At 36.8% G+C, this 17,162-nt stretch overlaps 2 protein-coding genes across 2 annotated transcripts in view; both read left to right on the top strand.

The window, feature by feature from the left end:
- The window catches only part of LOC113004002, a 152,797-nt gene extending 140,258 nt beyond the window's left edge, over positions 1–12,539 (top strand). Inside the window, exon 4 of the mRNA XM_026135863.2 lies at positions 12,325–12,539. Coding sequence (XP_025991648.2) covers positions 12,325–12,392 — 68 coding nt within the window. The 3' untranslated portion in view covers positions 12,393–12,539. The remainder of the gene's footprint in view (positions 1–12,324) is intronic.
- Positions 12,540–12,699: 160 nt separating this feature from the next.
- Positions 12,700–17,162, top strand: part of LOC105202512 (neuroligin-4, X-linked) — a 58,400-nt gene continuing 53,937 nt past the window's right edge. Inside the window, exon 1 of the mRNA XM_011171074.3 lies at positions 12,700–12,967. Coding sequence (XP_011169376.1) covers positions 12,734–12,967 — 234 coding nt within the window. The 5' untranslated portion in view covers positions 12,700–12,733. The remainder of the gene's footprint in view (positions 12,968–17,162) is intronic.

Raw genomic sequence — 17,162 nt, 5'->3', positions numbered from 1 at the left:
TTAAAACATGTTTAAAACATGATTTTTATCAACCCTGATACTAAGAAAACTTCAAAATAAAACACTTTAGAAATACTAAATTTATATAGCGAAATCAGTATGATATAAAGATTGAAAAGATAATCGATTTCTTATTCAAGGAACTTGTCTCGTCAAATGTGCATATATCTGCATACATTGTACAGGTAGATACGTTATTATCGTATTTAACGATCCATAAAACGTAGGATTACACGTATAACCTACTCTACACTTTTTAGATATAGATCGGTCTATTTTACCCATTGTCCTTTGAGCGGATCACTTCAAAAATAATTTCCCAAGTATATTCTTGTTATCTCGCGTCTCCCTATATTATTACTTATAACGTGGCGTTGCATCGCGCGGAGATGAATTGTGCAAAAAGAAATGAAAATGAGAAGCGCACTAGCTTTCGGATCGGCGGCGGGGGTTCGCGGCGCTGATTTTCGCGTGCCACACGCTCGAAACTAGATTTGCGTCCGGCGCGTAAAAGCTCGGCCTCGTCTAATCGATTTAACGTTTATAACGGCCATCAAAAGGCACACTTCCGGCCGTCCAAAAATCACCGCTATTCGGTGATATTCGTTCAACTATTCACAAGCGGTCGGTCCAACCATGTTATCTGCGGTCAGCGTGACGTACCCCCATTACGTGCTTCGATCGTGCTTATTTTCGCTCGCAGAAGCGCGATACCAGCGAAAAGCCCTATTCGCGGCTTTGTAGCCTGATTCCAGAATAATCGAAAGGCCGTTGTGCTCGTCGAGCGGCTTTTTAACGCTTTAGCCGCCACATCACTCGCACGCAAATTACGCTTGCGTTTTTTTAAGGATCTGGACTTTTGACTGAAGCTTTTTACGCTTAGTTCGTGGTTGATAAATGCGAACCGAACATGAAACGAAGACGAAAAATAGAACGTTATATGCCAACGCTTTTTCAGAAAGGTGCAGACGATATTATATTGCAGTTTTGTCAGTAACATCCCACTATTTTATTTTATTAAGATACATTCTGTCTAGAGCCGTAACTTTTCATGTGCCGAGACAAAGTTTTATTTTTAGGAGCCCTTTAACTTTTTGCGGGAGAAAATAACAAAACAAATATGATGTAAGGTGGCGGCTCCAGTTGTGGATCATTTAAGGTTAAAATAATTTTTATTAATTTGTGTGAATTTAACGAAATTTTTAAAAGTTGTTAATGTCTGTATAAGCAGCAAATGTAATTTTAAAATATATAATTATACAATATATTTAATAAACTAATTTATGAATTTTGAAAAGAGTGTTAAAAAATGTTTATACATATAAGTCTTATTAATGGGTTGGCATAATTAAATGTACATTATTGTATGTTAACATACATGTTTAATACGTTTTATTGTATGTTTATTGTAATACTTAATATAATCTATTCTCATAATGGAGGCATTATTAAGAGGTATTTAGAGAGCTTATTAGAGAGGAAACATAATTGATAGAGAGGAAACAAATTGATTTCGTTTTTTTCTTCAATGTTAGCAATGATTAAAAAAGTGATTTCATATTATAAAAAAAATTAAAAAATGTAAAAAAATTTTTGTAATTTTATTTAAAAAAGTATGCTTGCAAACAAATTTAATTTTGTAAACTTGACCCATAATTAGGACTCGATTCATCATTAGAATCATCAATTTAATAATTATTTAAAATATTTATAAATGATTTTTATGTACACGCAAAAACAAAGATATTATTTATATTTATTAACGTATATAAACAAAAATAATTAGACAATAATAATTTGAGGTAATAGACTATAGGTAATTATTTTAATTGCTATCTTTTAACTTTTATTTCAACAAATTTATTAAGTTGCAAGAGAGACATGGTGGATGATCATACGAGTATTCCATAATCACAGCTTAACATACAACATGACTAATTACCAAATTCATGCACACATTGCAACGAACGTTAAATTCAATAATATTATTTGAAATCCACATTCAAGGTCTTCAAGTTAAACTAAAGTTAAAAAATTAATATGTAACATATTTACATCTCACAATTACGTAAAAAGTATACACCTGTAAAAATTTTCTGCCACCTGCAAAACTAAAATTCAACTGTTATAAAATCACAGCGAACGCTAGTGACCAATAACCATCCTACACTGTTTAAATAGACTGTAACAAAGTAATTTTAATGATTGCTTTTAGAATTTAACGGAAATTATGTGAGATATTATAATAATATTCCACCACCTCAGATGTATTCTACGACCGTCATTTTTCCTCTATATTTGACAATTTTTTGGTCAGTTCCATTTTCGAGTTCTCTTCACCTCCACTATCCTTGTCTAGTTACGACTTTAATTCTGTCATATATAATATGATTTATAATAGCAAATCTAATAATAGACGATTGTTTTTCCATTGGATTTAAATCTTTTTCACAGAGGATGATAAATTTGTTTCAAGGTAATTTTTTCATCGCGTACAGTAATTGCTGTGATTGAGGCGGGTGTCATAATTTACGTCGCGGAAAAAAAAACGCGCGACAATATTCCTGGATTAAACGACCGTGGCCAACGAGATACAGGACGTCCCCTCTAATGAATACATTAACGAGCGATGAGCGGTGGTGGCCTACGCGTCCGCGCGTGTGATCAAGTTCCCCGGTTGTTTTAGCATAAAATATTGAACAGATACGGATCCAGCGGCGGCGCCGATCGTATGCATCCAGATGTGTTTGCTCAATAAACATTTCCCAGTATTTAGGAAAACAGGCTTGGTCTGGGACGAGTGTCCTCTCGTCGAATCCCGATTTCCTATTTTCCATTGAATTTCACCTCGCCGCGAAGCGCTGCGCCCTGATAAATGTTTCATACAGATCTCTCTCCCCCTTCCCCTCTCTCTCCCCCTCTCATCACTCTTTGATCAGCAACATCATGAATATTATTAGATAGGAGTATGAAACCCGCGTGATTTCTATGGCGCGCTTGTTTGTTGAGAATAATGGAATCTGTCAACAGCGACGAGTGATCTCGAATAGGTATGCCTCGATGTAACATTACATCATATATTCTGGCATTAATGCGACATTATACTTACGTATAGTAATAATAATAATAATAAGATCGGGCGCGGATACCACTTGCGTATGCGACGAACGTATTTTTCGTTTACGATACCGATGGTTAAGCAACATTTCCTCCTCTTCCTTGGCGAACTAACGGCGCTTGCCGTCCGTGAATTAATCATGAGCTTGAAAATCATTCGTCGCGCACGGCTTATGCATCCGGCGGCGCGCGGCGGCGCGGAGTGTCGACCGGGCGAATATTTACCGGGGAGAGAGCACGATCGGGCCGCACTGAATCGCGTAGTGTTTGCGGCAAATTCCACGAGAGATTCCATTGTAATTGAACGAGGCTGACTCGATTATAAAGTCAAATCATCGGCAAGTGGAGAGACGGCAGGGAATTCTCTTCCTTTGGCGAGCGAACGCCACCGCCGCCGTGCCGCCGCGTTTTCCCTCCTTCCGCCCTCGACTTCGCGTAACTCACCCTCTTTCTCCTTCCGTCTTTTTCGCTCATCGCTCTCGAACGCTCGGCGCCGAGTCGAGCTACAGACAATGACGGCGTCTTGGGACTCCCCCCTCCGCCTTCCCTTTAACCCCCCGCGCCAGTTCGCGGAACGTTTCAAAAGAGACTACTTCGAGAAATTTAGGAAGTCCCCGAGCTCGCACAAATTACCGGTGCTGTTAAAGAGTGGAGAAACTTGACAGGAATCTCGAAAAATGGAATTGCCTCTAAGGTCCTTAGAATAGTAAACGTTGTCGGCTTTAATTTAACGCAAGACCTGTAATAATACGCCGGCGGAGAGATATGAGAGTAATAACGGAGTGTATCCCATATAACTCGACGTCGTACTTCAATAACGAAAAAAAAAAAAAGAAAAAAGAATGTAGTTAACAACTTTTCTCGTCCACGCTCATTCCGAGATTAATCTGTTTCGCGAACGTTTCGTAATATATGCAGGATGTTGCGCGAAAATTCCGAGAACAATAATCTGCGATTTAAATGATTGATAGGTATTTTTTGTTCGTTTAATTATGCAGATGTACATGTATAGAGGAAAGGGTGATATAACAACCCTTATTTACATTTTACGTACAATAACTTTGTTAATAATCAATTAAATTGAAAACTTAATTACACTCGTCAATATTGTATGTTGTTCAATCGATTCTATTTTCAAAGTTATGAAATATTTATTACAGCAATAAAACTGTCGAACCAATAATAACGAGCTTCTGCACTAGATGTCAAATTTAATAATCGTTTGTTTACACAAAACAAGTAACGAGGCGGGAAACGTTTTGACCTACTTGGCCCTCTTCAGCCATTAATCTTATTACAATAGTATCCTTCAATTTAATCGCATTGAATTAGCGCAACTATTTGAAACGAAAATGCTCTTACAAAATGTTTTACTTGAATTAATCGCATTTTTTGTACATGCTTTGAGAGTTTGGTTAAGTCGAACATGTGGTTATATTTTAAAGATACGTCGAGATTTTCGGTAGTTCTTTGTTGTAACGTAAATCTATCCTGTTTGAAGTATTAACATTTTTTAAAGTCATAGTTTTATTTTGTAATGAGTTTTATAATGATGAATATTTATTATTCAAGATATTATTTATGAAAATGTGACATTGTATAATATGAGTCGGGTAGAAACAGAGATGGAAATGTAACCCTTTCACAAAAATAGATTTACAAAAATGGTTTGGTTTAAAAGATAACAGCGTTTTGTACAAATTAGAATTAGAATTATATATTTATACAAAATAAAAAAAGAAAACGTTGCAAAATATTGAGTGAATGTAAAAGTTCGCGTCTAATTTATTATTAAAATTTAATCAGTAATTTGGCATGTAAATTTTTTTTTAATCAATGATGTAATTACTGTTTTCTATAATCTTTTTGCAACGTTCTAGTTAAGATATGGACTTTGTATTATAAAGCGACCTCGATTTTGTGTTGAAAAAGGAAGAAACGTGATTTTTGATAACTTTCAAAGAATAAAAATTTTTTTATTCTAATTGTTCCGCATTGCTCGAAACAAGTAGTACTCTAATGATGCAATATCAGGAAAATACGATGAATATGATATGACATTCCATTTCAGTTTCTTTAGTTTGCACAAGATTTGTTTCGCAGAGTGACGTTTCACGTTGTCATGGTAGAAAACGACTTTCTTACGACTGGACGTTTCTACTTTGAATTGCTACCCTTTAAATTGTCTAATTGTTGACAGTACTTGTCAGAATTAATCATTTGGCTACCGTAAAGCAGCTCGAAGTAAATTATTCCTCTGCAATCCTACTAAACAGAAAGCATCACCTTCTTAAGATGTAAATTGAATTTTACCGTGGATCCTGCACGCTTATTTGCTAGTTACACGCTTATTTGCTAGGTGCATTTACGTTGAACATTATTCTACAACATTTTCCATCGTCACAAATCGATCCAGAAACGACTATTTAGTCAATCAAGCAAAGAGACAGCTGCAGAAACTCGATTCAATTTGTTTGCTTCGATTAGCAAATTTGATATCCATATATCGAGCTTCAGAGTGTATATAATCTTTTTTTAATGCCGAAATGCGGTCGATCTGTCAATGTTGAGTCTTTCTTCTGTTGAAATTTGTGAATTATTTTGCGCACAGTATCATCACCTATGTCACGCAAGGTCGGTCAGAACGTGACCAGTGGTCAAGATGGAAATCAACACGTTTAAATTTTGCAAATATTTTTTAACAATTTAAATTACTGACGCATTGTTCTGATAGACATCTTGAATGTTTTTTTACGGCAATTCTAACTGTTACACCTTTCCAAAACTCATGAAACATAACGTGCCGTAAATTCAACATAACTTTGCTCACTTTCAAAATGTTTTCACATCTAAAATTCAATAAAGATACACAAGCCTGCCGCTCAAATTATCATTAAATATGTCATTTTTTAAATGAATGTTGCCAATATTGCAACCTTACCCTATACACCTAAAGATCAGTGCTGCCATACAACTCTGCTAATGATATCTGTTGGAATTGGGTACAAACTTTTGCACTTACCTAATATTAGATTATTTTATATACATATATCGCGAATCCTTGTAAAAATTCAAATTTCTTATAAAAATTTTGAAATTCTGCATTACATGTTCGAGTACTGACAACCTTAGAGTCAAATAAAATATATTCATGTGCTACACCCAAGTTTTAAAAGAATAAGGAAGTACGTGTAATTAAATGCTGAAATATATCTTAAAAAAATTTCGAAATGCCCAAAAGTAAAAATGCTTTATAACAATTTAGTATAGCTATTAAACAAACAATTCCATAAGTAATCATAAAAATTCACCTAATAATGGAGATGTAGGTACCTATAGAGTCCATAATACCACCTTTCTTCCCGTAATGGATGATAAATAATGTTCGATGTAAAATAGCCAGATTTATTGGCTTGAAAAATGGTAAGGTTAGTCCGCAGCTTCATTAGAAAAGCAGCAATATTGATCTTTTTTTCTGCTCGATTCTCATGGATGAAACGTCAAACTGAAGATAAAGCGGTATAGTATGTACAAGGCTGAAGAGAGTCTCGCGCAGTTATATTACACGCCTATTCCTAGGGCCGTCTCCTTTGGGAACAGCGAACGCCACATCGAGGGGCGAAAGTTAGTGCCGCCTGGGGGATCGGTACGACCGATAATTGAGGCTTGAATTAAATTAGCCTTCGGTGTTCCATTCCAGAACGACTGAAAGTCTCGCGCGTTGCTCGCGCGATAACCGAATTGACCCACGTTCTCCGATCTAATCGCGATTATCGATCACCGCTCTTACGCCGAGGTTTCATTAGGATCGATATCGCCCCGCAGTTAAATCGGTTAGGCAAGATGCATAATGGATTAAGCAAACGCACGTGAGTTTGATAGCGATCGAACCCTCTTCCCTTCGACTCTGCGCGTCTCTCCTCGCAGGTGCTGCTGCTCTTATAGTTTTGCGATGATAATTCTTACGATAGATTAAAATGGATGGTTCGCTCGCGATAGTTCGAGCACGGGGAAAAAGAGGTAAATTGCGGTACCGACGTAAATTGCGGTATCATAATGAAGCGGAGACCCCGCGCGTGGCGCATCGATTTGCGAAAAATAAACCGGAACAAGGAACTTTATCGCGTATTTCTCCGCGACTTGGAAAGTTCTGAATATCAGAGTTGTAATTTATCGTAAGTACTTATTCCCCGCGGTGGCGGTGGATCCCATTGCGCCGTATCTATTACCGTCGCCAATTTTTCGTCCCGAGGAAACGCGTTGCCGATGTACACCGTCACAGAATGGGATATGACGCAACTGCCAAAAGGCACCTAGCCGTGCATTTCTCGTCCGAATCGTCGCCATCCATTTACGTTAAATAAATCATATTACGTAATAACGTACGGAGTTATAATGTACGGCGACACGGAAACGCATTCGCGTCGAGTAAATGGATTTACTTAAAAGTTTAATAATACAAGCAATAATTTATGTGCGCTTTAGGAGAAACTACAGCGGAAATTCATTAAAACGCCGCGACAATGAAATCCGATGAAAATGATTAAAACATATAATAATTTATATTCACTCGTCTGAGAAAGACTACATTTTGAGAGAGTATACGTTAATGAAGTACGATAAAAGAGCTCAGCCAATCTTGGAGCAAAGCCTATTCTTTCACGTTTTCAATCTAACTGAGGAAGGAAAATAAGCTAAAGAAATTGATTCAATCTTGAATCTCTCACTTTCTAATTAATTTGTTTCCCGTTAGCACTAAATCCGCAACGACCGCGAGTGAAAAGAAAATTCCCGTTCGAGGAAGAGAGAGAGGAAGAGAAAGCCGGTGCCAATCACCGCGCGCGCCATCGGGACCAATGTAACTGCGATTAAAAATTTAAATCAGCCGTTGGCGATGATATCGTTAGCAAGCAAGAAAGTTCGCGAAGTGATCCGCGTTGTTAACCCTAAATGGAAACACGGGGTAAGGAAAAGTGGCGAGAGACTCGAGGGAGGGCTGAGAAATGCGAGGGATTGAAACCAGAAGGAGGGGAGTTGATCAGCGAGATGTCCTGCGGGGAGATAAGTTTCTCGGTGCAATCAGTGCCTCGCTGTCTCCTCCACCCTCTGGCGGCCCTTTTTCACAGTCGTCCTCGCGTCTCTCGCATCAACCACCTCGTCTCGGTGTATCCGTATCGTTACCGCGCGGCATTCACTTCCCTTCCTCACGTTTCCGAGACTTAAGATAATGCCGTCGCTCGTGATGCTCGTTTCACTCGGCTACGGTGTTTTCTAAGGCTCCTTTTACGCACACAGCCAAATTTGCATCGCGCTTTAAGCAAAGTAACATTTGCAAAATCAATTTCTGACAAATTCGATCTTTTTTGCGGGAGAATTGTCTTGCATAAATTACGACCGACAGAGTTATTGAACATCTCTTTTATACGTTTATGCATATAAGAATTTTAAGGAAAGTGGAAAGATTGAAAATTTGTGAAATTTCTATCTTGAGGAAAGTGGAAAGATTGAAAATTTGTGAAAAACTAAACTAAAACTTTAACTCTTTAATGTATATGGCATAAAAATTAATTGAATACGAAATTCTGTTGTGGATTTATACTAATATATAAATTTAATCGATATAATAACAGATGAAATAATTCGTACATTAATAATAAAAAATCTAATTTTAAAACTACAAAATATTAAACTGTACAAAATATTAAGCGTATAAAGCTGTTGCAGACTGACCCAGCGCGCAATATAAATCGTGGTTTTACAGAGATTGTGGGTAATCTGTAATAGTTGACATATTTGACCGAACCAAATGGTATTATGTTTCAAAGGCTTTCCAGTACAAAATAAAATAGAATAAAAAAAAAATTTATAAAAAAATTAAAGTGCCGACAAAAAATGCAAAATCATCAAGGAGTGTTTTTTTTTTATATAAAATGTAAATAAATAATAACAGTATACAGTTGACACTGCGCAATGTTAGGTTATAGTAGCTGTATATGTTAATATTTTGTAACTTTACAAATACGTTTTTTATTGTCAATATAATATTAATAGCACACAATGAATTTTATAAATGTTTTTATACAAATTTTATAAATTTTATAAATTTGATTCACAAATTCATATAGATATACGACCGTTTATGTAATACAAACATAAATTTAAATCATTAAGCTTATAACGAGTCAAAGTTTAGGGTAGACACAAATCGGATTAATTTCTTTTTATAAGTAAAAAAATAACAATAAACTAATTTTGTTATTAAATTTTACTAAATTCTTAATTTTTAAGAGTTGATACTTCTTAATCTTTACATCTTTAACTCAAGTTTTATACAATAAAATAATATATAAACATGATATTTTCTATTGTACAACGAAAAAATCAAGAAAAAAAAATTGTCCGATTAATTCGCCCCAACTTGGAGATGAAGCGGATCATCAGTTTAAAAATTTCTTCGCGCTCTCACGCTTTCTGCGCTTGTATCATCGACTGACATTGAATCATAAAATTATTATTTATTGTTTCCCCTGCAGCTGAAGCACATGAAAATAATAAACATGATAAAACAAATCATCTGAAATAAAAAAATTAATGATAACTGTCTCAAAACGTATAAAGATCCATTTCGCCTCAGTCTGTCCTATCGACTCTTCTATTCTACATTTTTTTATCTTTTTTAAACAACTATCAAAATTTTATAAATATTCTTGCGCTCTAGCAAGAGATACGGAGGGATTGAAATAAAGACTCGCGGAATTTGCTAGACACATCAATGTTTGTTTAATAACGGATTAATACGAGTATATTAGTCTGAGCTTTAAAGACAAACCTAGATTTGATTATGGTCACGATTTTGACAATGCTGCGGAATCCGATTTATTTAATAGTCGATCGTGAAATGTTACGCCGATCGTACGGTAGGATTAATTAATAAAGTGATTGATTCGGTTAAACGCATTAATCGCACTGTACGCCGCAGGTTCGCGCGCGACCGGACCGGCAAATTCCATAATTTTGGGAACTACCGATCGATCGGTTCGCGTCCATTCATCAGTGCGTCATGTCCGATTGAGCGGATTCACCGCAAAACCGGACAGTGGTATCAAATGGATCAACGATTTGAAAAAAAGAAATGATGAATGGCAAGTCCCATCGGTGTTAGCGCGATCTGTTTGCATTGATAGGCTTCATTGTTGTAATTACGAGCGCGGACAAAAGGTCATTTTACGAATGATGGCTTCGTAAAAAGGAATAGATCCTATCGCGAAAGGTATTCTCAAATTTGCGATAACGAGATTTCGATGTTAAACTAGCACTAGTCTATGCACGATTCGTTGATTCGAGATTTGAATAAGTTCGATATACGTTATGAGATCTGCAAATAAAGTGGACAGATTCGTCAAGAGTTCTCATACGTTTTCAAGTTATCATTCGTTGCAATTTGCTAGCGAAACTGTTTTTTTTTTTTTTAATCAAAGGGTACGAATTACTGTGAATCACATATAGTCTGGCGCTGGCTTTACATTTATCTAGAGATTGCTGTCTGCGTAATAATAGAAACCATAGTAATTTGTTCGTGTACCGTGCCTCTTTATAAAAGAGTAGAAAGGTTTTAATGAACAAAAAATCAGTAAACTTTGACTTGTTAATACGAATCGTAAATACAGGAATTGATTTAAAATTCTCTTGTGGATTATTTAGACTATATATTAACAACAAAAACCCATTTACAAAATTACAAAATAATAATATATGAAGCCGTTGCAGACCCACCGCGCGATGTAAATCTATGATTTTACGGAAATAACTCGAGAACGAACAAAGATATTGAGATGTTCTTTTATTTTAACAAATTTTTTTTACAGAATTAATTACATTCAACTTTATACTGTTACTTATTTACATTTTATACCAATAAAGAGTATTCTACTTTTTTGATTTATATTTTTTGCTGTCATGTTTTTGTTAATTTTACAGCTTCGAATGCTAATATTTGTAACTTTGAAAATATAATTGAGATAAGAAGACTGCGATATGTGTACAACATAATTAAAATTTACAGAAATTACCAATCAATCATCATAGCAGAATCTTTGTGTTCAATAACATATTTTTTGTACGTTACAATTTTGAATGATAACGTTAGTGTTGGGAAACAGTCGGTGTTATCATTACAATTATGAAAATTGTAACATCATTACTAAACCGTTATTATGAAAAAATATAAGTAACGTAAAGTAACGTAAAAGTAACGTTACTTTTTATTACCCTGATTTACATAATTTTCTAGTTCTTTGAACTGCGCGCCGCCACTTGCGATTTTAAAACTTGAAATACAGCTTTTAAACTGAATCAGAAAATCAACATTAAAATTTTAAATTTATAATCAATTTAATAATACTGATGTTAACGAGTATCTATTATAATACCTTAATACCCTAATAATACTTTTGTTTAAAATATAGTAAAGAATTTATTACGAAAGATATTACGTCAGCCTGGATTTGAACTTTGATCTCCCTACATTTCATATAAGCGTCTTGTGTTTATTTCTATTAACGTAGATTAAGTTTGATATCTTGACTTAACCAACTTTTTAGTTCTACGTCTTAATTCTGTGAATTATAAAAAGAGGAAAAATAAAGTTAAACTAAAGAGTAAGTTAAACCGAAATCAAAGTTAATTTACATTGGTAGAAGTGGACATTAGCCAGTTCGACAACTGAAGCTATAATATATTTATCGCAACAATCGACGATGTTAAGAAATCTTAAATTGATCATCAATTTAATATTACTATTCAGATTCAACTTAATAATTGTGTTTTAAGACCAAAAGTAACGGCAACGACACAATTTAAAGAACTAAAAAATGTAATATGAAATAACATACATAAATAATCTAATATAAAATCACATAGGAAATATATATTAATGAGCACTAAAATCCTATTATAACATTAATTAACTTTGAAAAATTTTTTATTATTAATATAGTTGTTGATATAAATAATTCACAAAAGGATTCGTATTCAATTAATTCCTATGGTTATATTAATAAGTTAAAGAGCGAATTTTGTCCATTTTAAACCTATCTACTCCCTCGAGCAAACACATTTTTTTGGTAACGCGTTGTTACAAAAAAAGAAAAAAAGATAATAATGAACCTTGCGAACGTTCCATTACATGGTATTTTTGCTTGCTTACAGATCGGAGCCAGCCTTTCAACATCCAAAGCCGCCCCGCTCTGCACGTCAACGGCCCGGCCGTCTCCTAACTTTCTTATTCAAGATGTTTTGAGAGCAATTTAACTTGGACTCCGGTCGAAGGGTGCCGGTTCCGGTGCCGCCGCGCTGGTACGGAGGTAGTTAAGAGCTGAATAAAACGCGCGGAAGGAAAGTGACTGCCGAGCCGTAATGCGGGAGTACGGTGGAGCGGTTTGCGGGACGTGGTAGCGAGCGAATTAAAGAGGTCTCCCGGAAACCGTCGGAGTGCCGTCGCGCCGCTCTCGAGATCCACGAGGTACGCCCGGCTGCTGGCGGCCCGACCGGCTCGACCAAGGTCGTCATACGGTTATGCTGGTGGCGTCGCTGCAGGTGGCCGCCAGCAAATGCTGTCATGCCGCTGCCATGCCAGCCGGCTGCCCGGAGCCGGCCGCTGCTGGTCACGACGTGGTGCCTGATCAAGTTCGGCCGTTGCTCTTCGCGCCTAGGACTCGCGCTGCTGCTGCCCCTGATCGTCCTGCTAATCCTGGTCGGCCGCGGACGCGCCGCTTCCTCGCAGGCCGCGACGACCCGCTACGCCTCGCGCAACGTCGAGACGAAGAGCGGACAAATACGTGGAATACTTCAGGTATGTATCGATTCTTCTTGCTAGGGACCCAGGACCGCGGGAGGGGATGGAGGAGAAGGTGGAGGAAGCGGAGGAGGAGTATGACAGGGTGTGGGGTATCGAGCGAACCACATCCCCGGCAGGATTTGGATATCCTGCAGGCAGGTGGAACGGCGGCGCGGCGTATAGAGGCGCGGCGTATAGAGTGGAGCCCGCTCGCTCGGACATCGAGTTCGGCCCGATGTAAATGGCGGATCGTGATTCACCGGTTGGATCGGCCCGTTCCCGACCACCAGTATTACGCGTTACGTCGCTGTTTCCGCGATGTACACGGCGAAAAGCGAGATTTATTGCCGGATTGACCCTGCGGAAGCGGAATTTTTCTGTCCGCCGCCCGTCGTTCGCGGCCTAGCTCGCTGGAGAGTACCGATTATTCGCAACAGCGCGTAACAATTTTTTTAAAATTTTTTTTAATATCGGGATTCTTCGAAGACGTGGAGGGGATTACCTTTTATAAAGAAAAACATCTCCTTGCGTTAGGCTCCTCGATGTATGTAGAATGGGAGCCGCTGTAAAACGGAGCTGATAGAACGGCATTTGCAATCGATTACTGAATCTCTCGCGCAGGTCTATTCTTCCTGTTTATACAGAGAACGGCTGGTGGTTATGATAGTGGATATGTGATGACACGAATATTTGGATATTGTGTGTGCAGGATGGGATAATATCTTGAACACGAATTAATCTCTCGTTACGGCTCACGCGCGAAATGTGAATCAATTTTGGTCAAGAGCCGTGTAAACGCGCGCCCAGTTAAATGTCTTGTTAACTAATATCGCAATAATAATTATAGCTGCGCCGGTGCGCTACGAGTACTCTTTATTGAGTTCTACCGTTACCGTTAATTAATATCTATTTCCGTTCTAACAGCACCCTGCTTCGTTGGTGCCGCGATATATAATGGTAACATTAATAATAACCGAGTAACGCTTTCAATGCGCGCGACGTTTAGCGGCGTTAAAGAGAGTTTAGCGTGTACGAACGGCGCTTCCGCGAGATTTTTAATCTTGGCGCGTCGCGAGCTCGCGCGGAGCGCGTTCGGCAAAAACGAAGATAAGAACTATATCTAATGTTCTCTCATTAACATCCCGGGGAACGTTGGTGTCCCCGGCGCATTAATCTTGCGATTTCAATTACTTCCACACTACTGTCTTCCTACATCTCTTAAATTTGACCGCCGCGCCGCGCCGCGTCCTTTTGCCTGCGCTTTACTTTCTCTCCTTCTTTTGCTTCTTTTTCTCATCACTTGTTCCGTCCAATCTAACTCGTCGTTCTCAGTGCCCAACACCTTTTCCCTTTTTTCCTCGTCCTTTCGTTGCCCACCGACGTACTCTTTCATTAAATGCGTTACTGTCCTCCTATCACTCTCACAAACTTTGCAGACCTTCTTTCCTGGCTTTCCCCCTTTTCCTGGCGTCAGTTTCTCCTCTTTTACCATCCCTTGAACTTATTACCGCACCTAAATCTTGCTGTCGACCCGACGTTAGAACTTCCCTTTGCCTGCTAAGTATCTTTACCGACCGATAGCTCTTATACTTCTCTTCCGTTCTTTTTGCAATGCTATGGCGTTCTAATTAATTTAATAACACGCGGGGTGCGCTCGTTAGCATCCATGTCATGCCTTCGCAGTTAGATTACACATTTTCCCTAAGTTAGCAAACGTGATGACGTGTTAATGATGTCAAAGTATGTTTTATGATCACCGACGTCAAGTGATCCAATCTAATTCTTTTCTATGTGTTTTAATGTAACCTTATAATTCCACATCTGCATGTCGTCAAATATGCTATATGTAATAGCATAATTTGCATAACATAAATTACTTCATTACACAGCGTTTATAAATATATACGTAAATAGGTAGATGGGACTGTAAGTATATTTTGTTGATATATATATATATATATATTTAATATGTTATATTCAAACGAGTAATAGAAAAGTTATTCCAGATGATATTCCGCATATTCACATTTATGAAAAAAATATTAGTTTATCTTTTCGATAACTATATTAAACTGATCTATCTATCTATTAACATCAAGTATTTATGGATAATTAAAAAGTGTCAGTTGCTATATGATCACAGAACAATCAATGTTGGTACCATCTCAAAAGGTACTTCTAATAATACGACAAAAGTATTCTCGATTTGCTTAATTTTATTGCAACCTTATGTAGTACAAAAATAAAACAGTATCATGATGAGATTAATAACTTCTATTCTCTTTTGTTGAATTAAATAAGAACGATTTGTTGTTCTGAGACAAGAGTAATACATATCGTATAAATTTCAAGTTATATATTCTTACATTTAAAATAAATCTTTTACTCCATGTTACGATTCAACACACAATGATTTACACGCGCTCTTTCGTAAGAAAGACTCGATTCAGTACATTATAATTAATGCTTCTATTAAAAGCTCAGCAGTTTTCGCTTACTCGCAAAGATTTTTATGGGCCTTTACGTTACTGATATTTTTGGTATTTACTTCCGTGTGAATCTTCATGACATTTTATTAGAATCACAAACACGCACACGCATGCAAACACACACACACACACACACACACACACACACACACACACACACACACATTTATTTAAGATACCACAATTCTTTTTGCAAGAATAAAATAAGACTTTCTTCAGGTCGTTTTATTGATAAATCAAAAATATTATTATGAGATTGCCACAAATTTCCATTTTAATCTAAATTAGTTTCTGAGAAATTAAGTTAAATTTCTGAGAATAATAGGACACACCACTAAGATCTTTTTATTCTAGATTTATTTCAGAATTTTTCCATTTAAGTATAAAATATTTCTCTCTCAATAATAAATGTGATTTTCCTTGTATCAATCTTATTTTATAATAGATGGAAACATAATAGCATTAAATCTAGAAATTTTTTCTGTATATGTAACAGTTCTAACTTGGATGAGTACTTAGATGTGAATATGGTTTAGGAAAGGTAACCACTTGGAAACACCGTGAGTTTCTTTTATAATACTTTTTCGTTCTTAATTTTGTCATGTGTATTCCGGAATATAATATTAATCTATGAAATTTATTTGTTTTACTTGTAACGTACGATAAGTCGGGAGAATTGCCAAGGAAGAAAAACCACTTCGATTATAGTTTTTCCATAAATTAAAAGTTAGCTAATTTGATTGTTTATTGTACCTAATTTTTTACAGTAAACTGTAGATAAGCAAAATGTATAAGTTTCCATTACGTTATAATATTTAAACAGTTGTAACATTTTTCTCCGTACAAGATGGCACATCTTATCCATATATGAGATGTGGACAAAAAATTTGTGTAAAATCCAATTTTAATAATTCCGAAACGGAAACGTGGTTGTACTTTCTTCCTGACTGAATGCACTTGGCCCAACATTCTGTTCATTATTGAAAACTGTTGCATGAAATTAGGCCTTTGAGAAGACTCATCGTTTTATGTTTAATGCTGTCTACATCCCTAAAGTGTTCACTCCGCATAATCGTTTTCACTTTAGGCAACAAGAAAATCGCAATGGACAAATAAGGAGGGTGGTCCACAGTAATCATGTCATTTTTTGCGAAAAACTCACGTACATTGAGCGCCGAATGTGAGGGTGCGTCGTCATGTTGCAAGGATCCAGTTCTTTTTCGCCCACAATTCGGGTCGTGCATACGTTAACACAGACGTTTTAAAACTTCCGCGTCAAATGCTGCATTAGCTGTTTGATCCTGGAACAAATTCATAATGGACCACTCTTGAAATATAAAAGAAAAAGCGATAAGCATGATTTTGATTTTTGAACGACTTTTACGCGCTTTTTTGCTGCGAGGTTCGCCAACCTGCTTCCACTCTTCACTCTTTTTGTTCAAGAATTTCCCGCCCGCTTTTACCAAGTTTCACGAGAAATTTGATGTTGATTCTTTGCTCGGTTGAAACATCTCGTTCTATAAAAACTTTAACCGTGCAAAAAAAAACTGCGTAAAAAACAAATACTGACACAGAAAAACGCGCACTCGATTGTAATCAAACTTGTACTGATGACTTATAAGACTTCCCGCTAAACGTCAAACCAACATAGAAGCCTACAGTGTTGCCTGCAGTGTTGTTGATAGAAAAAATTCAGTCACGAACTTTTTGTCCACATTCTC

The sequence above is a fragment of the Solenopsis invicta genome, chromosome 6 (assembly GCF_016802725.1).
Source record: "Solenopsis invicta isolate M01_SB chromosome 6, UNIL_Sinv_3.0, whole genome shotgun sequence".
NCBI classification, from domain to species: Eukaryota; Metazoa; Arthropoda; class Insecta; order Hymenoptera; family Formicidae; genus Solenopsis; species Solenopsis invicta.
Note: the sequence above shows the minus strand (reverse complement) of the source record. Positions and strands in the feature narration are given on the sequence as shown.